We start from the raw sequence: 24,093 nt of genomic DNA, 5'->3' as shown, positions 1-24,093 counted from the left end.
TGATAGTGCGTATCGACCGCCAATCAAACTCGTAATTCAAAACGTTATTTTTCTCAAGAAAAGGTCGAATTCTAGCGCTCTCATTTTAAGAGTTTATTCAATGTCACATCAGACACTGTTTACTTTTCAATCCAAAACAGAGTCAAAATATTTATTTAGTGCCTCATGGAACTCTAAATTCTCACTGGTTATAAAGATCACATGGAGGTGTAAGTACTTAGAAAAGCGCTGTTCAGTGGATGTTGTTTGGAATAAACTGAAAACTATGTATTTTCAAAAAGTTGAAAAATAAGTTATTCCAAGTTCCCACATTTCATCAAATACGTTTTTTTAAATTGCTAAACAAAATTGTAAAAAATGACTATTTCTATTGTTTTGGCACCATCATAGTTGAACTCAAAACTCAACCACGTTGTTTATAAATGTCCGATTTTCAGAACGGCCAAAAAGTCAGGAATTCAATTACCGACTGATAGTAAAAAATACGCAAACGGTAAGTAGGAGCTTACAAAGTGTAACACTTGAATTATCTGTGAAATCTAACATCAAAAAGGAAACAAAGAAAGCTACATGTAATCAAGAGATAAGAGTTCAATCGATCGAAACAGTAATGTTTTGAAATTTCGATCAGCGGAGTGTGCGTAACAACGATTAATGAGGTGAGGAGTCTTAAAGTTGAAACTTGGTTGGTCACGAGTTCTTTTTTGGCCGACGTTTATTTTTTCTTTCTCTCTTTTTTTCTGACGAAAGAACGATGTATGCGTTGGTGTCTCTGTCTATACGTTCCATAGTTATTTTTTCGGTGCTGTGTCTATTGCCCTGTTTTTCAGCCTCGACGTAGGTCCCGGGGCTATAATCGCCCCCAATGGGGGGGGGGGGGTGCTGGAAGTTCGTACTCTCCTCAGTCCACGTTCACTTTTTTCCAACCAACCCGTATGTTTTTCTCGGTGGCTAACCCTCCTAGAATCTTTAACGTGACGAAGAATGGAAGAGAACGAGGGAGTCGCACTCCGATTGGCCGGTGTAGGCTCTGGACTGCAGGCAAAAGTACCGCCCCATTTTGCGGCATCGTCTCTACTGCCAAGACTACTATTTCGCAGTTACTCTCTCTTTCTAATCTTGTTCAATTCACTTTGCGGGCAGCAAAAACAAAGTATACGGTAAAAAGTGATCGTGTTTCACACTAGAAGAGAACAACTTCCTTTTTCAGTTTCTGGATGGAAGAAGGTAAAATTTCGAAAGTTAAATCACGTAGTCTCACACAACAATTTATGCATTTTCTACCGAATTGTTTTGATTTTGAAACAACAAACAAGTGATATTGAGGGAACGTGTACTTTTGTAAAACTTTTAAAAAATAACTAATAAAAGGTACTTGAAACTTCAGAGATTCAAAATACATTTTCAAATCAGGAAGTAGACAGAAACAGACACTACCAAAACAGTGTCGCTGTCAAACACTAAAAACAGATCAACGTATAAAAAGTTAAATGGGGAGCTTCAGAAAAAAGATCATGGATAAATATACAAAATAATATGAAGGGTCTTCATTCGGAACGCGACTAACAATCTTCATTTACGGATATAGCATCAACTACGACTACATGTTCAAAAGGAAAAACAAATAATATTCGGTTTCATCACAAAAAATAGTCGTATTCTTCATAAGATCAAGATAGGAACACCTCGAACTTATCGGACTAAAAAAGTGAATATCCGACTGGAAACGAGAGGCGTGTCCTGTTTTTCAGCTTTCCCCTCCGAAGCCAAAAGCCGCCAGCAAAGAAAGCTCTCCTGTGACGAAGGAAGTATAGCGGTACCGAAGTCGAATAAGAGGGGAAGCGAATATTTTTTATATTTTTTTGCGTTCGCCACAAAAAATTAATCTCCCGGATGCATATTGGCATAAATAAAAAAGAAAGATCAGCATGCAGACTTCAAAATTATGATTCAGAAGTTTAGATCATCTGTTTTCATGCTATGTTTCCTTTTTTTCAGAAAATTTCCAAATAATGTCGATGTTTTCAGAATAATAGAAAGATAGCAGCAAAAAGAGCCGCGATGTCTTAATTAAAATATTTCGATACCGTGTTAGTCTGAGCACGACGGACGGATGAAGAACACTAAAAGGAAATAAAGTAGAAGAAGAGACAAAGATGGACAAAAAGAAAGGACAGAAAAAATGAAGACGTCGTAAAAAACAGAGACTAGCAATAATACAGAGTACATAAAGACTGTAGGTGGCGAAATTTTTTGTGGAGAACAACGGTAAACAATCGTCCTGTTAAAGTACTACTGTAGGTGCTCCCCCATGAGAGAGAATGAGAACAAAAAACTAGACAGCTTTCACTCGGCACACTGAGCCATAGACAAAAAAGAAAGAAAAACAAGGTGCGTGGAAATTGAGTGATATATTTTTCTTTTTTTTCAGTCAGTTTCTACAGGTGTAGGTTGGAGTAGGATCAGAAAGTTAAAAAGAAGAAGGTGGTGAAGGTGGTTTTTTTGTTTTCTAGATTTTTAGACCAAAACTTATCAGAAGCACAATTAGCCAAAGCACAGAAAATTTTGTTTTGGTACCACACCCAAAAATCACTGTTGTATATTTTCACCTTTCTGAAATTTTAGCTAATGAGGAATCATAAGTTTTCGATTGTAGATGTAGAAGCGAGAGATTGTGTGATCAGATTATAAGAATATTTATTTTAATTTATAATTCCAGACTTGCACTTTCTGAAAGCTTGAGTCAATTTCGTGTTACAGGATGTGTTTCATCAGCTGCATCTCATTCTCCGTTTCAAAATGACCCCCATTTCAGTTACTCTCCACAGTTGGACACTGGGTCACTAGATCGTGTGAACTTCGAGGTCGACAAGGCAGTCACATACAAAAAGTAAAAAAAGACTGGGCGGTAGTAGCACATAACCATGAGGGAGGAAGCTCGGAAGAAGCGAGTGCCATGAACGAAAAACATCAACAACGACGGACGGCAGTGCACACGGCAAAAACAGTCGAATAGACTACATGGATCGGGGAGAACGCAGTCATACTATTGGATGGTGCTTTGGCGAAAAATACTCGTTGCCTATGTCTCCATGCGTTCAGTTTTTTCCAGCCCTATCAAATATATGTTCGCAACTTGGTAAACTGAGAACATCACATGTGGGAGAACTGAAACTGGTTGGACTAGCGGCGGGAAACTATTTTAGTTGGAGTACTATAGGGAGTCAACGGTGGCAGAATTTCAGATGTGCACTTTTAGAAGTAAGACTAGACGAGTTGTAATTAACAGAACTACCTATTTCAGACTCAACGAGTAGAATAGCTAAGAGATTGAAAAGTGGGGATTTAGATGGAATAAGATAGAGAGACACTTGGAAAATGATACTAATGGTTTAAGAGAGAATGGGATAAAAAGTGAGGCTCCCGAAAGTCTGGAGGTCTGTTCTCAGGTCAACTGACGTCTGCTGGTGCTGCTGTTTTGTGAAAAAGAAGTCTGAGGAACAAGAAGATGGGTCCCTCTCCACTTGTGTATGTGGTTGCGAGCTGAACCAGCGGACTATTTTGCGAAGTTGTTTTCGTTTTCAGCCCCGTCCTCTTTTCCCCCGTCGTCTTTGTCGTTCGTTCGTCGTCGTTCGTCTCGAGGAGAGCTGTGCTCGGCATGAGCTTTTGTCAGTGCTCTTTCAGAAGAAAAGGGGGTTTCTTTTGATTGGCACTCGGGGCCGAACGAGAACAACAACAGAAAGAAACGTCTTCTTTTTTTTTCGAGTATTTTTTCCAGACTATAGAAGCTGTTCTAGTCGGCTCAGTGTTCTCTGAATACGTTATTAGGGGGAATGCCTATGAGTCAGTCTAGAACTCTAGGTGGAACATCATCAAGTCATCTCTGAATAAAAACAGATGACGTTATTCTTCCTCTACTCATTTAACTTGTGTTTTTGATAACGTCATATTTGAGAACAGTTCCGGTATGTCCATCTGGCTAAGTACATTTTCGAAACATTTCAGAACTTCCGGTTTTGTCCTTTTAGTCATACAGTAGCTTAATTCAAATACATTGTGAACAAGCTGTAGTCTTCTAAAAAACACAATTTCCTGGTATTTATATTCCATGAATTCAGAATAATTGAACGACGATATAACACAAGAATTAAGGCAAGGAATACGAATGTGCACGGCGAAAACATGTATTTTGCCCAGAATTGACACTCGTTGCTAAGTCAGTAAGCAGTTCACGATAAGAATTGCGAATTAGTCTGTTCCAGAATAAATGTTACTCTTTCCGACATAATTTCAGCATAACAAAAAAAGTATCGGTGGTGACGATGAAAAACAAAGTAAATAGTGATGATAAGATTGTATTCCATGTTTGAAAGAGAACACGATTAATCAGTAGAAACTTTGAAGAGTCATCAGAAAGTTGCATTGTTGTAAAAATTTCGAAATTGTGAAGACGCGTTCTCGAATAGGGAACCTGTGGAATCTTGATAAGGTAGTGTAAATGTACTATCTGCGTTTGAAATCTTACATGAACAATTACCAAAAAAGATTAAACGACACCCACACCGTGATGGACAGAAGATTGAAAATCAAGTTGAAAGCGAAAGTTTGTTACGGCTGAGTGGTAGTAAAAGGGAAGATTTAGTTTGGAACGATGTCAAAATGTGAGCATAGACTCAATGATGCTTTTTAGAAAATGGAATTGGGAAGACTCATTTTCGAGAGTACTGTTGTTCATTTTTCGGAGTGCGGACACTAAACAAATTTCTAGAGATTTTGAAAGACACAGTAAAAATAAAACGCAGCATCTTTCAGGATAAAAAATAAATAAGGTACTAGACGTCATTGTTCCATTTTTCAACTTTTCAAAGTTGAACAATGCGACACTTGATGTGAATTGGCAGTGCAAATTAAATCGGAAAGAGGAACAAAAACAGGTGTGTCAAAATGAGATAAAAACAAAACAAAACACGAACACACGCATTTTTCAGTCTAAGTCGGCAGTGCAGACACATGGCAGTAGAGAAAAAATTCTTCTTACAAAAACCGAACTATGTGTATAAATAGTGTATATATAGAGACGACAATAAAAAATTGTGTCGTCCGACGTCGTCGTCATCAAAATATGTGTGATGCTACGCTGGTGGTAAGAGGTAATGAACGACCGAAAAGTAGAACGACGTTCGATTCAATTCTATCGCTGTAGAAGATCTCCTTTTTTCGTTTCCTCTAAGGTGAGTGTATCGGGATTTAGTTCTCGAAGTTGGATAAGAAGGCGCGGCGCCGAATGCGGCGGTCTTAAGAACAATAGGATAAGAACGGTCGGTGTGGCCATAGTTGAACATACTGGTAAGTGTTAGAAGAAAGTTTTATCATTTGTTCCCCGAAGATAACCTTGGTACCAGAGAATTAATGGGTAGGCAATTGCAATCAAAGTGTGAAGATTTTTTCGATTTGCTTTGTAACAGAAAATGGAAAATCTCGAATTGAGAATTATGATATGATTAGAGAACAGTTGAAACTGGAAATGGAACTTGCTGAGATATTTAGTATGACATATTTAGGTTGAGTTTCACTAAATTGAAACTTCAGTCAATCACCGACACTTTTTTGATCAATTTAAAAGTATTGTAATGGACAAAACATAAAACAGACAAATTGAAAAGGTCATCTCATGATTTTTGGTTTTCCCTACTGTGTTCGTTGTTTTTTCTTCCTGCCCTACCCTGGCCCTGTTTTTCACTCCTGTTCTAGTGCTTCTATTGAATTATTCAATGTCTGTGGAGTAACTTCCAACCACCCTCTTTCCCTTTTTTCAGCGACATTCACACAAACCAAACACAACAAAATGAACTTACAAACTGAAAGGAGTTCTGGTTCTGAAACTGGTCATAGCCGTCCCATGAATATGTAGAAGAGGCAGGTGCATTGTGATAGTTATTGTAGCAGTCGGTGGCGGGCTGGTTAGTATGGGAAGGTGGGAGTGGGGAGTGCATTGTAGGTGTGAACATTCCATTACCAGGTTTTGGTGCTTCATAGTTGAAAGGAGGTTTCTCTGGTATGGGATCCAGTGTTCTAGGAGGATTGTCGGTTGGTTCCCATGGAATATTCTCCAAATTTGACTCAGGTGAACAAATTTCAGATCTTGAAATTGTAGACTGCGTAGATGATTCGATTGATTTTGATGATGATTTTTCAGCATATTCAATGATTTTCAAAAACTCATCATCAGACATGGGCGTAGGTTCGCGAATGTTCATTGGTGACGCAGGTCTACTCCCCTCGGGAGGCTTTGACATTTCTCTTCGGTTAGAAGGTTGTGTGCCATAAAGTGTCCGCAAGTTCTCGTAAATTTCTTCTCTTTCCTCCTCATCACTTGAGTACCCATGTTGGAACACCCGGAAAATTTTATCAGGTTCCTCATCTGGACGGTAGAATCCGTCCATATAATCACCATTGAAAGACGATGATCCACATTGTGGCGAGTACATTATTGCAAAATACTTGTACTTGTTTGATATGCTGAAGGAACACAAAATAAGAGATGAAGGGTATGAGGAGCGAGTTAAAAAGGACATTGGAGGAAAAAGAGAGCATTGGAACGGAAAATAATTTATTACATTCGTGATGAGCCGAACTCGTTCAAGTAGAACATATTTCTTTCGGTGTCTTTCTCAAGATGTGATGTTTTTCATTTTGTTCGGAAGAAAAATGGCAAAAGGACTACGGTAGCTTCAATCCCTTAGTTTCTACATTTTTTCGTGTTCAAAACATTGGAATTCACAAGAAATTTAAAATACAATGTTTCGGGAACGGTGAATACAACACACAGGTGTTTTATATTCTTTATAAAGAAACCTACCATTAGTTTCGATTCTTGTGTAGAGTTTTCTTCTAACTGCTTGTTGCTAAGTACTTTTGAGTGGCTTAAATAATAGGACTTCCAAAAATAAGCAATTAAAACTTATACATCAGATCAACTAAAACATGTAACCTGGATGTGGTTTGATGAGTGATTACCGGTTGAGCACATCACGATTGTCTATCTACGCGAGCAAACTTTAATTACAGACTTTGGATTGCAATGTCTAGGAATTTTCTTAGAACGCGTAGTGGTTGATCAGTCGTCGGCTAGACAAAAGAAAATGCAAGGAAAAAGATTCGCAGAGCTTGAACTTCTAAACTGACATTCTCATGGACTGGTATATGTTGCGAACCAATGGATACGCCTACTAAATTTATTGCTGCTTATTAGTCGATGGACAGACAAATTGTAATAACGGTCAAAAAAGAGATGAGAATGGACAAAAACTGTCTATAAGTTGCAATTTATCACTTCTTTCTAAATAACAATTTTTTCGTAAGAAAGATGATTTTTTGGCGCGAACATCAAAGAAAAAATGAAGATGCCCTTCCGTCGAGATGACAACTAATTATTCTTCAAAACGATAGCTAATATTGGACGTTGGTTTGCGATCGCAACATTTTTTAGTTACTAGTATAGTTTTGAGAAAGATATGGATTCTGTTCAAAGAAAAATCTTTGGAATCAATAGAGAATTGATAAAATAAACAGAGAAATAAAGTGAGAAACAGCACCAGATATGTTTTTTAGATGATTTTCATCATCTTCTTTTTCTCTTTTTTCAATGCTCCATTTCTCAATGTTCTGTTTGTCAAGCGGAAACAAATAACAGTTGAATTCCAGAAAAATGGCAGAAATGTTTTCCATATCGAAAGATGATTGACGAGGAAGTTGCAGGTGTTACTAACATCTCAGTTTTTTAGATCGAGAAATAGAGGGCTAGTGTAACAAAAATCAGAACACTTTCAGTTTTTATTATGTCTAGACTTTTTCAAAAGGGACATTCATTCCTTTTGAATTTTTTATTTGCGAAAAAAACATGGGAACCAACCACGTGATATCTCGTTAGAGGTCATTTCAAGCTTTGAAACGTTGTATGTCATTAGAAATATAGGCTTTTATTTGGTTCCGGATTCAAAAATTGAAAGGAGAAAAGCGTGTGCTGTTGGAGAGTGGAAGAGACACAAAATGACATGTTCCTTCTAGAAAAATACTGTTTTTACCAAGATTTCGAAAATGCGTCGGTGCGAAAACAAGTCTGTTTTTACCCGGAACAGTCAAAGTGGTAGACTCATCGAGTCGACAGCACAGTGAAGAGCTTTCAGCGGCTCTTCATAAGACATTGTCTCTTTGATTGTTTTTAATGTCTACAGTGAATAATGGGATATGGTAATTGAACAGACAAAAAAAAAACAAATACTAGAAGATCCCTTGAGAAGGAGCTAGACAATCGCAGCTCGACTGTTATAGAAAATCAAAATATAGAATGTCAAGAGGTTGAGATATTTCATATTTCTCACGCAAAAAAGTTGTCTGATTTGATTAGAGGAGGGAAAGAGAACATGTCCTGAAGAGTTTCCCGAGAGTTCCCAGAAGAACCAATCAGAAACGGCTCAGATGACGTTATGTCGGAAATTTGTGAATTAAAAAAACTTATATTTATTACTATATTTATTACCATATAGTAACGTACATAACTCAAAAAGTAAGTCAAACTGTCAGCGACTTCTGATAAGTTCTACTTTTCAGAAGTAGCTAGAAAACAAATGACGTTGTGACTGTTGTTGCCCCGAGAATTGATAAAGAAAGGTGTGAAGTTTTCAATTTCAGAACCGTCAGACTGGAAAGGGAACGAAATAGAAAAAAATGGAAAAAATAGCGTCTTTTTGTGACACTCTAGCTAGTTTTATAGATTCTCCTCCGAAGGAATTTCTGATAACTTTGTTATTAGGGCTACAGTCTCCTCAAACGTTTTATTTCACCTCCTCACAGGCCAGTCTTTTTTTGTCGTCGTGGGTGGTCAATTTCAGGTGCGCCAATTTCGAGTTTTATTCAGTTTTTTTCCAAAATTGGAACGATTCAGTTCTTTGATTTCTCCAAAAACGTATTACTAAAAGTGTTCTGTTGACTTAAGTAATTATTTATATACATTGTATCAGCCAAGCTGTAAATTTATTCCCCAATGACTTCAACCCTATTTTTTGTTTTCTGTCACTTATGTCAAAATTGTGCATTTTCCTTTTTCGTCTGAGTCCTTGATAGAGAATGTTGCCATTCCCAACACGGTACCGTTCCGTGTTACCAAAGATCATCAATTTTGAAATTGAAGCAAAAACCAGAACGATACATTTTCTTTACGAGGTTTCGAGATTGTCTCGAAAGATGAAGGGCGCGGCGGACCTATAGTTGATGGAACTGCGGTCACCGTCGTCAATTTCTCTTTTTCTCCTTTTTCTACTTTATTTTCGTTCTGAAGTACCTTCTGTGGGTCGTCTTCGACGGTGGTTTGTCGTCACGTTCGCATTAAGAACGCATAGTATCTCTCATCGCATTCTATCGCTCTGGCGGCCACCCCCAGCGCCGATTTGGTTCAGATTGCGCGACGGCGACGGCGCCGACGACAACAGGCAAAGCGTTGAAGAGAAGGAAAAAACAAGGTCGATCGCAACATTTCGGAATAGAGTTCCTGTCTCTCAATTTCTGTTCGATGTTCCGAAAACTGGAAAAGGCCTAGCGCGCTACTTACAATAACCTATATGTAGGTCGAGGCAAACATCGTTCGAATCTCATCTCCCTACTTGTCGAAATTATTCAACGTCAATCCTACAGTACCATGCAGTACAAGGAATAAGAGATGTGGATTTAAAGTAGTAAATGAAAGATGGAAAGTTAAAGCAAGTTAAAAATACTTCTCAGCTGACTTAAAATTGCATAGTTAGTCGAAGAGAACAATCTAATCGAAAGGAGCTTATATCATGTGAAACAGAAGACCAATATATGTTATTAGTGAGCTGTTAATTTCGATTTTGAGAATTGCAAACTTCTCATATGACATATAATACAAACAACCAGACAAAACTCCTGAGAATTTGAGATGTAACGGAACATTTGAACTTTTACCACTGCTATAAATATTATCGGGAACATGATTTTTGGTTCAATTACCCATGTTATACAGATCGTTTTTCCCACTGCACAATATAGTCTCCTACTTGATGTTCTCAACCATTCACTCACCCGTAATGCCGCAAGCATCTTGTCGAACGTCATAAATTTTGAGAGTGCCGCCACATTTGCTTCCAGAGCCATCGTATCCATTTGGTACTGTATTAACAAGTCGAATAAGATAGTATCATTAGCAGTCAAATACAAAGCACTTCATTGTTGTTTTCCGAATAATTGGGAACGAAGTGGGAGGCGTTGTCCCTAGTGTCCGTAGTTTTTGCGGTAATATGGAACGCACACTTAAAAAATCGGGGCCGAACAACAACAACGCAACAGTAGAAAAACACTTTCGTGTCTATCTATGCGGTTGTGCGTGATGAACGTTTGACCTTGGAACGGCCAAAAAAGGAAACGAATTTGATAGTTCCTAAGGGTGAGCACTTATGTGTATCTTCCGATTGAAAACCGCAACAAATTACCGTAACCCGCCGTTCCGAACTGGTTTGATAACGATTAAATCGCGATCGCCAAGGTTGATGGTGATGATGATTGACGATGGGTCTGATTTTGCAAATCGGGCCGAGTTGGACTTTCCAGATAAACTGAAATCGACCACACTGACCTTGTGACGTATGAGTTTGAAAATGCGTTTAGAAAATTGTTTGTTCCTTATTAGATACACCGAATGCCACCCCATCGTTAGTTTCGAACTATTCTTCTGAATGACCTTTCAGCACTTTCACTTCTTCTGCTTCGAGTCGATTAGAACCTTCTTTCGCAACTATTTCAAACCAAAAATAATGAGATGACCCTTTCAAATGTCGCACTACTGGGACATATAAATACTCTGAAAGAGAATGTGAGATGATCTTAGTCAATTTCAGACATACTATGTGCTAATGGACTAGAAAGAAAACTTGACTGTGGATGAGCAGCTGAAGGCAGTGAATGAGCAGCATGAACATATTTCATGCTGTATAAAAGTTATATATCATTAAAATAATCATTCATTGCTACGTTTCAAATGGGAAACGAATCTTCCAGATTAGAATATGAAACACGGTATTCCATAGTACTCGATATTACCTAGTACTCGATGAGAGCACGAAAAGAACAAGATTCTGCACGTTCCAGGTTGTGCCCTAATTCAACTATTCAACTCTCGGATTAATTCAACTCGAGAACCTCCATTTATCAATCTCCAATAGAGAAAACCTATCCGTGAAACTCAATGCCACCTTTAATCTACAGTATCCCCATTTCACCCCCAGTCTCAATCTTCTTTTTATTTTTGATGAAAAACATTTTCGCGACCCCCACGCTTCACTCTGCCCACTGCAGTTTAAAACGTTAAAAGCGCATCACACTCCAGAACATCAGTTCTTCTTTTTCTTCTTCTATCTTCACTTCTAAACAACTTGCGGGCGGTGGAGAAGAAATGGCGTGAGTTTATCGCTGCTCAAAACATACGCACGGATCTTCGTCAAAGAATGTGGAACAAATGAAGAGAAATAGATCAAGAGTCTTGCAGAGTCCGGATATTGAAGTCGAGAGATGGTTGGATTAAAATCAATCAATTTGTGCACCACAGCCACAAATCACAATGAGAGTTACAGTATGACCACTAGAACAATATCAAAACATATCTACGATATGGGTGAATAAATCTCGAAAATCAGATGTGCAATGGTTGTGAAGTTATAATTATCTAACCTGATTGAGAAAAAATAATAACAAACTAACGTCGTCATCGCTGTTCGGAGGTGTCAGGCAGTTATTTTTGCTGTGTATCCTTCTGTGTCGCTGAAAAAACATAATTAGTGGTTTGAATATAACTAAATAGAAATCAAAATCCTACTTTCTTTTTGTTCTCAGTTTCGTCTACTTTTACGACGTCAATTAAACTGAGCGGTGAATCCGGTGTACTAGGAGTTTGAACTGGTGTTTCAAACGGAATAGCAGGATAGTAAGGTGGAATGGGGTAGGGATAATTTTGGAACGTCTTAAACAGCTCGGCAGGCCAGGTAAAGCCAGAAGAAGCCAGTATGGTAGCAATTGCTTTGCAATGATCTAGTCCTTCTTGGCTGTTCATAGCGATAGCCGATGATGATGTTTCACCCTGCGCGGAGGCAGGGTTAAAACAGTTTTTAACTCCCCCTAGATGCACTTTTAACGAGGGAAAAATGAATAGGGGAGAAAGAACTGTGGGTGGCTGATAATTGACGATGGGGAGGTACGGGTTACACAAAAGATAGAAAACGCACGAATCGCGATGATAAGAATATGACTGATTCTCCCTTTTTGTTCTCAGAAAGTCACTGCCGAATTCAACGCTTATCGCAACAAATCGAACAGTTTTGGACACGGTATCGTAGTATTCGTTTCGTCGCCAAAGTTCCCGAAAGTCAAAGTTCGCGAAACCCAAGTAATTTCTCGAAAACAAGTCACAAATCGGAAGACGTCTATTGGGTACAGGAGTACGGTTACTAGTAATGGGCTGAGTTAAACCAGTTACTTTTAATGAAAATTGAATATGACCCGGAAGTGCAATCTGTGTTTGAAAGTTTCTAATTATGGTGATTATACCTTCACATAATTGGTTTAAACCCCATTCCATTTGAAATTTTATAGGTACTGTACCTTGGAACTGATAACATCACGGAGAGAGCTATTACTCATACCCACTTTCTACAAGTGTTCAAATTCAACTATCTACTTTTCAAACAATATAATTAGAAAACAGACAATGAACTTACTCTGCGAGTCACTCGTTTTCGCCTAACGACGGGCTCTGCCACCTTCTCTGGATTTTCATTAGTTTCAATTTCCATTGACCCTGCCGCAGTAACTCCTCCATTTGTGCCCATTTAATTGGCGCCAATCGCGCCGGAGTGTGCGCTGAAAATGAAACTATTTGGTAGAAAAGAAAAACAAAAAAAGAAAATATTAAAAAAAGGAGGGATGTGTGGAAATCAGAAGAATTTGTTGGCGGGAAGCAGTTTGAAAAGATAATGATATTGAATGAGAAAATAACGGCATATAACCACCAGAGCTCTGGCTCCATCTCTCTCGATTGGAGCAACATGAGCTGGCGGCAGATGAGTTCGAAATCATTGCAAAGTACACGATTGAGGAAACTGATCGGGTGAGACAGAGAGATAGTGAGTGGAAGCGGAATAAGAACGGAGTATCGTTATCGCATCAGTTCTCCCCGATAATGCACAAGTTTTTAGTTTTCGAGAATTTCGAAAAAAAAAGTACACTTACCCACAGAAAAGTATTGTTTCTGGCTAGCTACGAGGTCAGTTTTTGTTCGTATTGTGAGAAACAAAAATATCGAAAAATTGGGGAGAGAGAAAATGAGGGAAAGATGAAAAGAGATAGGGAAAAAGTGATTGGAGCATCCAGAAGAGAAGGAAGAGAAGATAGGAACGGAGAGAGAAATAAACATTTTTGTAATGTTAATTTTTGTCGGGAGTCATTGTTTTCAAGTACTTAGATCAGAAATATCTGTTTGTGTTAATACTGTAACCTTGACCTTATAGACTGAAACTAGGTTAAAAAAAACAAAACAAAACGTTGTTTCTATCAGTTTTCTTCCGCCACACACGTGCACTTCGTAAAGTGCTAAAAAATCATTGGATGAGAAAAAAAGAAGAAAGGCGGCAGTAAGAAGAAGAAGAAGCATTTGCCGCTTCACGAAATAGATGGATCCAAGAAAAATCCTGAAGTACACATTATGAGTTGACGTTTCTTGTTTTATGGAATCCTCTAGAAAAACCGCAAAAGTTCAGAGAAATCAGTTTCAAACAACAAAAAGCATTTGAATAAAGAAACGGAAGTTCGGAATAAAAAGATAGTGTTCATCGATGCAAAAAAAAGAGATTAGAGATGAAAAAAGATATGTCTGGAGAATGTTATAAAAGTACACATTTGTTATCATGTTTATTATCCGCTTAGATGATGACCAAATATGGGACGGAGGTATCAGTGGACACCGGCTTACTACTACATGTCTCGGAAGAACGCTGATGAATTTAGCCACTCGAAATAAAGGATTAGAAGCTGTCTCTTCTGATTTTGAAGTGTTCGCATAATCACGTTGGTGCTTGACACCGACAGGCTTCTGAGCCCAACCCGTTCGTGACAAAACCAAGTAAGATTTTGAAATAATGCTGGAGGAAAACAAGAGAAATAGTTGAGTTCCGGTTAAAGGATGGCTTCCAGATGTATAAGAGAGCAGAGAGCATATGAATAATTGTGAAAAGGTCCATATCTATCCAATCCACATTCCATACATGGAAATGGTGAAAAATATGAGAAAATAGGAGGAAGAGATGGGGGAAGAAACACATACCTATTGAAAAGAAATAGAGTAAGTAGTAGAATTAAAGATGAGATATGAAGAAATAACACTGAATAAATAAAAATGTAGTTTATGAAGGAGGATAAGAATAAAAAAGTTATGTTGTACTCGAGTGAGCCGGAAAAGTCAATGTTATGAATGCAACATACTTTGATTGAGTTAGTTTTGAAGTAAAAAATTGAGATTAGATAAGTGCCGAATCTAGTGTTAATCGGAAAGAAAAATCGGTTTGAATCACGGAGAAGTATAACATGAATCGAAAATCTAACAATGTGATCCAAGAGAAAAGTTAAAATGAAAATTATTGAAGCTGTTAAAAGAGTGGTCTGTAGATAAAAGAATCAAACATCAACATAATTAGCAAAAAATCAGAGAAAACATTCAAAAGTTTTTTGATAGAGAATCACGTTATTCTAAAAAAAAATGATTTAATTAAGAGATGTCGTCCGTATTCATACTTTGATCATGAAGCTTGAAGCAAAGAAAAATAACAACAACACAGAACAGATGGACGCTGTCTTAAAGGTCACAGAAAATAAAAACGGATGCAACATCCAGAAAAAAAAGCAAAATCCTTGATGCTCCCGGACAAAAAGGGACCCTCGACGCAGACGTAAGAAAATGAGACGCAGAAAATTGTGGAAAAAATGTGGGGAAAAGAAACGGCATTATGGGGGTATGTTGCAAGAGCAAAAAAGAGTCAAAAACGCAACATATTTGGACTGGTACACGCGCACTATGGAACAATAGAAAAATGGAATGAAAAAATAAAGTTAAAAGAATCTGTGGCTCTTTCGGTAAAATAGTTAGGTGAGAAGTTGTGGGACTGAAAGATCAGAACAGAAATCGGGTTGCGGATCGGAGCCAAAAAAAACTTCGAGAAAGATAGGAGAAGCGAGGAGAAACGAAACGAAAAATGAGAACCTTGTGCACTGCGAACATTTATTGAGCACTGAATAAACAGTGCAGTGTTCGGTTCTCCGATTGTGACTTGGCTTTCACGGGCGTTTCGTTTACGTCGTTTCAAAATCGAATTCAAGTTGGGTGGTGTTGACCTTTGGATAGGTTTTCAGTTAAAAAAACATTTTGTTGTTTCGAATTAACCGAAAATCCAAATAGTGGGAGTTAGTAAACCAAACAATTGTCCCATGGGATTTAAAATGGACACTGGACGAAAAAGTGTTTTGAAGGGCAGTCACGAGAATTGAAGCTCTGAAGCTTTTCTCCGGAATAAGGAAGACGGAGTATCAGAAAAACCGAATGTGCAAAAAAAAACGTGCACTTATAGCAGTGGAGGTTAGGGGTGAAAAGTGAAAAGACAACAAGGAACTAGTAGACGAAAAGAGCACATACTAGAAACGTGGATTGAAATAAGTGCACACGCATGGAAAATGAGTAAATGCAAATACAAACAGAATGGGAGGGAGGAAAACGAAAGAATGAAGACAGTTTGCACTATGTTGAAGTCGAAATTTATTGATAACTCTTAAAACGGCGTTTTTTAAACAAGCAACTTTTGTCCTTTCAATTTTTTTCATTTCTACTGCTCTTTTTCAGTTCTAAATTCGTTTGAAATGCCAAAAGTTTGTTTCAATTTTGTCTCTTCCTCCCATTTTGTCTTGGCTGCCTTTTTCATTTCTTGAATAATAACCTATGAATGAGAAGGAACCAGTAATTGTGTCCCCCAATGAATGCATGACCCTTTTTGTTTTATTGTTCTCTTAACTGAATTGCGCCCTCACATTCAGTTGCTCTTTTTCTACTATTCTGGAGTTTATAGACTAGAAATATTTATCACCATGTTTCTTGATCCTTCATTTTTTTATTCAGGAGAAAAAAAGAAAATCTTTAATCTTTCGCAATGTTTTTAAATTATGCGCATCACTAAACTAAGAATTTATAAATTTACGCCTGTTCTAAATATGTTGAAACATTCAATAGGTGGCGCATCAGTTTGCAGTACCATACTGGAAAATAGGCATAGGGAGAACGAAAAAACGTGAAATAGGCAAACAAAAATGAGTAATAGTTCTCCTTAGTTTGATTCAACTTTCCAACCACAGTTGGTGTTTTCATTCAAAAAATTCGAAAGTGGTCAAATTTCGAAAAGATCAGATGGTTATGTGATTCTTTATTCGATCAACACTTGTTTTCTAGCGATATGTTCCCGATTAGTTGATTAAACTGTGCTTAGATTCAAACAGTTCAATTGTATATTACCATAACCCAATAAAACCTTCCCTGTCAGTTACAATGATCAATTTCAAGTTCTGCAAAAGTGCCCTTGTAACATTCTACTCATCTCTCTCTCGCTTTCATTTTTCTCTTAAATTCCATTTTACTGCAACCGCCATCTCACGCGGCGGTTTGTGAGTTTCAGTTACTATTTACAAACATTTTGTTGTTTTCTTTATGCCACTTGACAAGGCTATTGAGAAAAACGACCCATAGAAAGCATAGTTAGTGACATTCAAAAAGGGAGTGGGGGTCAATGTCAAAGTTTAAAATTACACATCCAATGATGATGTTTATCTTTGTGTGTGTGTTTTTCAAAAAGTTCAGTTTAGAGTGAATTTGGTTCTCTTCTTTTTCTGCATGCGTGCATTCCTTCTATCCTTCTTCCATTTTTGACTTCGCAACATTTTCACCCACAACAAAAAGGGAATGTTTCATGACCTTCTTTTAAACATTTTTTTCTATCTTCATTTCCTTCTTAGGAGTACTCTCCCTAGATGAAAGGAAACATGAGGAGGGTGATGAATCAGAACGGTTGACAAAAGAAAAGGGGTCTAAGAAACATCTAAGTGACAATATTGATAAGGGATATAATAAGTCTCAATGAAAAAATCATGTAGGAAAAAGAGAAGGGGATGCGTAAAAAACATCAGACATCTTCGTCCCGCGGGTAGAAACTGTCTAAACGGTTTATGGATGTGTGAGATGCTGCGGAAGGTAGGAGAGGATATTGCATAGGATGGGTTTTTGGATAAAAACAGCAACATTTTCTATCGCGGAGGTGCGGAACAGACCAGACATGCAGTGTTTCGCCAACAAACAATACCGAAAGGCAAGCGCCTGCTGTAGAGAGTGCGAATCCGTAGGAGGTAAAATGCGTTTCATTTTCAAAGAGGATGGAGAAAAAAGGAAGGAAGAAAGGAATAACGAAGCGCAACCAGAAAATGAATTGAAATCGAGTCCCTAGGTTGAGTGGTGAGTTAATATCGGAATACTTGTACGTGATGACAATTTGCGTTCAAATAGTGAATGTTCTTCGAAAATGTAATAATTATTCTCAGACGAGTCATCAATTTGTTTTCTTTCCTTAATTTTCACAACAAAATTAGTACATATAAAAACACTAACTTTTATAAAAGGTCAACAACATTCAAACAAGCTGTCTTAGGTAATATGGCCATGACAGCCGTGTTCGACAATGTCATTCTGCTTATCACTGGAAAAACTGTACAGAGAATTCTAATCAACTCACCCCAAATTCGGAGCACTTTCAATGCGTTTCGAACTTTACGAACGAAACGCCGTGGTGATGATAGCGCAAATCGAGAACAAATAGAAAAAGCTGAATAAGGAAATTGAACATGGTACTGGTGACGTCATCGAATGAAATGATAACATTGAAAACGATTTTAGAACGGTCAGCAGTTTAGACATAGGATAGGAAACAATTTCGTTTAAAATGAAAAGTTTATATTGTTTGTATCAAATTGAAAACATATGAGATGTGAAATAAAAAGGCTAGACAATACAAGTGCATATGATTCGGTAGAAAAAAAGAGAAAAAAAAGAAAAAAGGGAGAGAGATGGACTTGCTACCTTCATGACCTTTGGATAGAATCGGAAGTTAGCGGAATAACCAAATAATTTTATACCGGATCTATTACAAATTTTCTCTACCGGCTATTACATATATGAACTTTGACATATTTTTGGAACTATTAGAGTTTTTCTCCACAATTTTTTTCTTACAAGGCCATTTTGGATTGCAAGAGGAGAAGCCGAGGACCACTGGTGTGAAAGCCCTCGAAACACAAGCCTCCCCACTCCCTCCATTCCTTCAATTTGAAATATCACATTTGAGATCGGAAGCGAGCAGGTCAAAATTCTGGTGAAAAATTGAGGTGGTTGGTGTCAAAGAGAACACGACAGTGAATAATGGGATAATGTAACACCCGGAAATGGGTGGAGAGGAGGAATTCTAGTTTGTTCTCAATTTCTTGTAGGTGATGCAACTAAAGTGATAAATTACTTAAATATCATAAAAACTGGTATTCACAATATTTAAGAACCATGAAAGCGTTTGAATAAGAATAAAAAATAAACAAGCGTGGATCCAATTTCAGTTCTCAGAAAATTTTTATAAATTGACTTATTAAATTATTTTATAACATTGCACTTTTAACAAAATACACGTAACACCTCAATTGAGATTCATTACTAACTGCATAAAGTCTTAGTACTCTCTTTTCTGGTGAAGCTCTTACTAGAAAATGATTCAGGAAAAAAAAACATGCCCTTTTTTTCTCTCCTGGTCAGCTATGATTTATATATGACTTCGTGCGCCCAGAAAAAAAAACCAGGAATGAGATCGGATTTAGGAGGACTAGGCGTGATGCAACATTCACTGGGCGCCGGAGAGCACTTTGGATTGACCACCGGCTAAAAGTTCCTCTTTTTTGGGGGAGGAGAGGGCGCATGCTCCTTTCCCCGAGAAAATGTTGCCGTTTCCGTCATGGGTCCCATTGGAAAAACGAGAGATAAACAAGAGGGTCCAAGGTATCAAGCCGTCCTAGGCAAGCATGCATTTGTCTTCTCTTCGGGAGTGGAACTTTATGATGCTTGAGTGGTCCGTGAGTCCATGACTCTCATTTCTCTGTGTTTCAGTTATCTGTTAGTATGTTTCTGTTGCTTCTCCTGTTTTTCACACTTTGCTCTTTCGGATTTTCATCAAACAATTGCTTCGCGGTCCTCTTTCTCGTATCCATTTACTTTTTCTTTCCCCCCGATTCTTTCTCTTCTTTCATCTTCATCTTGTCAAACGTGTGTTCCAATTCTTCTCAATTTCATTGACTCCTGGATAGACCTCCAACCATTCGCAACATTTTGCTACGAATGTGAAAAGTGGGAGGAGATGGCGCGGAGGACAAAGAGAAGAGAAGAAAAAAGAAGAGTGCGTGCGATGCCGAGTAATTTGTATGTTCCCTACTCCCTCTTCCACTATTCTCTAGTACTCTTATGCCGACGTGATGTTTCGCCTCCCACCACGCATAAACGTGAAGGTTTTTGCGGCGGACTCCCCGCGCCTCGACCCTCTCGCCTCGCGCCTAACCTCCCATGGTTGGATTGTTTGCTACTCCGATCTGCGTCTCTTGTGTCGGTAGTGCCAATGAGCTCCGACTAGTTAAGATTCTCGCCGTGTTGTGTACTATTTCAGTCGGACGCCTCGCTCCCCGCTCTCGCGCCCCGGCCCCCATGCCCAGTATCAGTCCGTGCCGGCCACTCACGCGATGTTCGCCCGTTCTAAAAGTGAGTCGCTGGACGGCAGAGGAAAATGGCGCCGTCATCCGCGTCTTCTGATGCTCCTCCCCTCAAGGCGACCTCTGATCGTGCTTTTCGCAACATACATTGGACGGAGAGAGCCTGCTGATGTTCCCAAAGAGAGGGCGCCGTTCCAGGTCGTGGATAGCACAGAGGCTCATTGAACGGTTGTTGTTTACCTCATGCCAGTGTCGGCAGTCTCTCACTAGTAATGTACGTTCTTATCGAACATGCGTCCTTTCCAGACACACCCCAGCCCTCCCATCCAGTCACAACAAGGACGTCGTCTCCGCGTGCGAGGGCGCCCGTGCCAGTTTCCAGTGGCAAGGACAACAAGTTTGAGGGGTCCGAATAGCAAACAATTCTATAAACAATTCTGAGCTTCATGATAAACAAGGACTTTAGTTCAACCAAAGAACATTGTTCTGAAAAGAATCGAGGGACGAAGAAATTGAATCAGTATTAGTTATGGTAAGTCTTAATCAACGGGATTCTGAACAAAAACGGTAAATCTTACGGTGAGTACTACCACTTAAACGAATTTCACAAAGTCTTATCTACAGAACCAAAAGAAGTGCGCCGAATGTAAAGATTTCTGCATACTTCTCAAGGATACGGTAATCGGAAATCTCTCCACTCAAAAAAGGTCATTCGTTCGCAGTAGGAAGCTGTGAGAACTTTTCCTGCAGATCTGCAGGTGCCCTTCAGCTTTGACAGTTATGTTAGTCTTGCGTAATAACTAGCGCAATATTTTGGCTTATTTCGAAAGAATATCGAAACTCGGGAATCTGCTTGATATTTCTAGAAATCTTCATAATTTGGCTATTGGATATTGCGCTTATCTTGTATTAGAAGTTTTTCCAAGTACATGGACGGTTTCATGATGACACTGAAAAATAACAATAAGACAATCCTAACTGAACATATCAAAATTGATAATGTCATAGTTCAAAGAAAATGGTAAAACAAGCAGACAGATAGGAAGTGATGCGTAAAACACAGATACAAAAAATAATCACTTACCTCGCAGACTTTTCCTCTTTCTTTTTCCAACTTTTTGAATCGGAAGTCGGGATTATATCTTCGATGACCTTTTTATGGCTATGGTAGATCTCCGAATCTTGAGGTTTTGTTTTAAATCCCTCACAATAAGAGGACTCTTAGGATAACTTTCAGCTGAAATAAAAAACTAATTTTTTTGATGGTCAGAATAGACTTCTTAAAAGATGAGAGAGAAACAAAAAAATAAAAATAAAAACAACAAGTGCACAGGAAACAAGAGGAAAAGAGTTCGCGTGACGAGTTCAGAAAGACTTGAGAACTGGGCGCAGAAGGATTAAATAGGGTGGAAAACTCTCTGTTCTTATCTTTGACGACCTCCGCGCCCATTCTACTTCTGCGTCGGAAAAGTGGTGGAAAAGTCCACCAGTGGATTATTGTTGAGAACATCCATGAATCAGTGCACACTAGGCAGAGCACAGAGTTAGGGGCGGACAGCACTGATTCTGCCTAGTTGTAGCAAGGGCGGTCAAAATTGGACGGCTGGAACAAGTGTTAGTGGACAAGAGGGGGTGGGGCGAGATATCAGCTAGAAGAGCATATGGAGAATAAAAGTTCATCACTTTCAGAAGTGACTCTATGTAATTATTAGGCGTTCACCCTATAGTTATCAATGTTTGAACGGGAGAAAAATCATTTTCCTGACATTTTCTCAATTAGTGCAAGTCTTATGAAACAGAAAGAAAATGAAGGAAATATAGAGCACCAAGAAGGTGTATATGTATATGTAGAAAGAAATTGAATATTCTAATTATACGATTCTGGACGCCTAGAGTGCTCAAAGTTTCATGAAACGAGGGCAACAATGGTTTTCGCAGGTGCAAGTGAGCAGCTGAGTCAGATTTCATTTTCTTATAGAAGTTCAAATGATATATTCGAAGTATATACTAAAAGTTGTGTAATGACTTCAAGACAAACATAATATCTCCGAACATCTGGCAAACATATTGGAAAAAATTATTTTATATGTATGAAATTAAAAGTTCATACCAATTGTTCCGTTTCAAATTTCAGTTCTTATTGCTATATTGCATAAACTGACCGTCTTATCAGTGGGGGACACCTCTCGTTAAAATAAAAGCTTACGCTAGCAACTTTTCGTGTGTGTGTTCTAAGCTACCTGCGAAGAGTTCATCAAAGCGTGTTGTAATGGTTTGGTGGCAACGAAACAGTATTTTTAAAGTTTCATCATTCAAACATTTTTAGAAGAATATGGAGGAATGTTTCAAATGTTTACCGCTCAAGCCATCAACTGAAAACAATCCAAAAATCATAGTTTCCTATGAAAAGTGTAACACTAATGAGACTACTTTATGTTCTCCACCCACTCCATGAAAGACAACTCATATCCTAACAAGCTGAGGTCACAGAAGGTCCTTGAACTAGGAAAAAAACATATTCAGACGTCTGAAACCTATGGAACACCCAGAGCGTTTCTCATCATCATAACAGGAATATGTTTGATTCGCTTGGATCAACACGAAAAGAGTTGCAAAAAATGAAGAGTTCTGTGAGAAAATCTCACAATGTTTGACTCACACTGCTTTTAATGATAGTGTACTCTGTTCGTGCACTTTTAGAAAGTATAGAACATCTTCAGATCTGAAAACCAAATGGAAGGTTCGAAGGAAAAGGAGGAAGATGTTAAAGGCACAAAAGAGCCAAGAAATGATGTATTCAGTTGGCATTTAAATAGGGGGACAAAAATAAGAAATTGACTCCATGTCGTGGAAGTCTAATTTCGAAAAGGACGCTTTTCTGGAGCAAATGTCGAACATCTTACAAAAAGATGAATATATTCAAAACGTATACACTGTTGGCATTTAATAACAAAGACGGAGCACGCAAAGTGTATAGAAGACACCTTGTTTTATAAGGCTGTCACAGAAAAGCACTGAAGACATTTGAGAACAGACATGAATGAACAGCTGCAAAAGTGCAAGAATGCGCATGGGCAAGAACCAAAAAAAAAGAGTTAAATAAAACAAGAAAACAACAAATACGTTACGTACAAATATAATTTTCCAAAATTTCTGAAACACAGTCAAGTTTCAAAAAAAAAATCATGACTTATTCCAAGCAATAGAATGATCAAGTTTTTCAGGCAGAGAAGTCATGCGTTTTTCAAAATTCCCTTATTGTTTTCAAAACTCAATTAACAACAACTTCTGAACAGAATTACCATAAGCTCAATTGTGAAACTCTCAACAGTCTGATTTTCTCAAAAAAATTCTGAAAGTGAATCATGTTCCAGAGAGCGCAGAAGGGGCGAACGAGCCGCCGCAACTGTAGATTCAGAAACAAAACATGTCTCAGAAAGGACACAAACACTCTCGCACTTTTCTTGTTTGGACAAAATCATCAGCAGGTGTGTATGTGTGGGAGGTCTATCGAATGTTGCAAAAGAGATGATGATGGAAATTATCGGAGAAAAGAACCTAATGACAGCGGGTGGTCTCGATCATCATCAAGTTTTCCACAATACGCCCTTTTGGATGATCTTGCTTGTACTTCTCAAGAAAGTACGCTAGACAATCGAACATATCAGATTAGGCTGGTATCAATTTAGTGAGATTTCGTTTGAATGATAAAAAATTCAGTTCTTTTGTTTGATATTTCAGAAAATAATTCATAATTGTCTTGATTAAAATGTTTTGTTTTCAGTGTCATCTGTAATAAAGTTATTGCAAGCCCTGATCAAACTGGTGTACAAAGCTATCCAGAACACGACATAGAACATTGAAAAGCTGCACTCGAGGATTGAAGGCTACCAGAAACAAACGAAAAACGAAGAATTGGAAAATGTTGCTAGGCGACTTTATGTAGTTCTCTGGACCGAGTCTTTTTCAATTCCTAGATTGGTTTGACAAGTTGACATTTTGTGCTCGTATTATATTTTTTAATCAAAGTCAATATGGTGTTGTGTCTAATGAAATACTCCAATCAGTTATATGCATGTACCCTTAAAAATACATTACTTTGTGTATGGGATGAGAAAATAGAGAAGGTTATAAAAATTGCAATCGTCTCTATTTCTTCTTTTCTCGATTAGTTATTCTTTGTCTAAGACCTGACGGACGGAAACAGAA

At 38.2% G+C, this 24,093-nt stretch overlaps 2 protein-coding genes across 2 annotated transcripts; both read right to left on the bottom strand.

The window, feature by feature from the left end:
- Window positions 1–5,132: 5,132 nt before the first annotated feature.
- GCK72_023615 (uncharacterized protein) lies at window positions 5,133–6,488 on the bottom strand (the record flags this gene model as incomplete). The annotated part of the gene is made up of 2 exons (XM_053735471.1): window positions 5,133–5,294; window positions 5,856–6,488. 2 exons carry the CDS (start codon window positions 6,486–6,488, stop codon window positions 5,133–5,135), a joined length of 795 nt encoding a protein of 264 aa, XP_053579037.1.
- Window positions 6,489–11,730: 5,242 nt separating this feature from the next.
- Window positions 11,731–12,118, bottom strand: GCK72_023614 (uncharacterized protein; the record flags this gene model as incomplete). Its single annotated transcript, XM_053735470.1, has 2 exons — window positions 11,731–11,829; window positions 11,885–12,118. 2 exons carry the CDS (start codon window positions 12,116–12,118, stop codon window positions 11,731–11,733), a joined length of 333 nt encoding a protein of 110 aa, XP_053579036.1.
- Window positions 12,119–24,093: the final 11,975 nt, after the last annotated feature.

Source organism: Caenorhabditis remanei, chromosome X (genome assembly GCF_010183535.1).
Source record: "Caenorhabditis remanei strain PX506 chromosome X, whole genome shotgun sequence".
NCBI lineage: Eukaryota > Metazoa > Nematoda > Chromadorea > Rhabditida > Rhabditidae > Caenorhabditis > Caenorhabditis remanei.
Note: the sequence above shows the minus strand (reverse complement) of the source record. Positions and strands in the feature narration are given on the sequence as shown.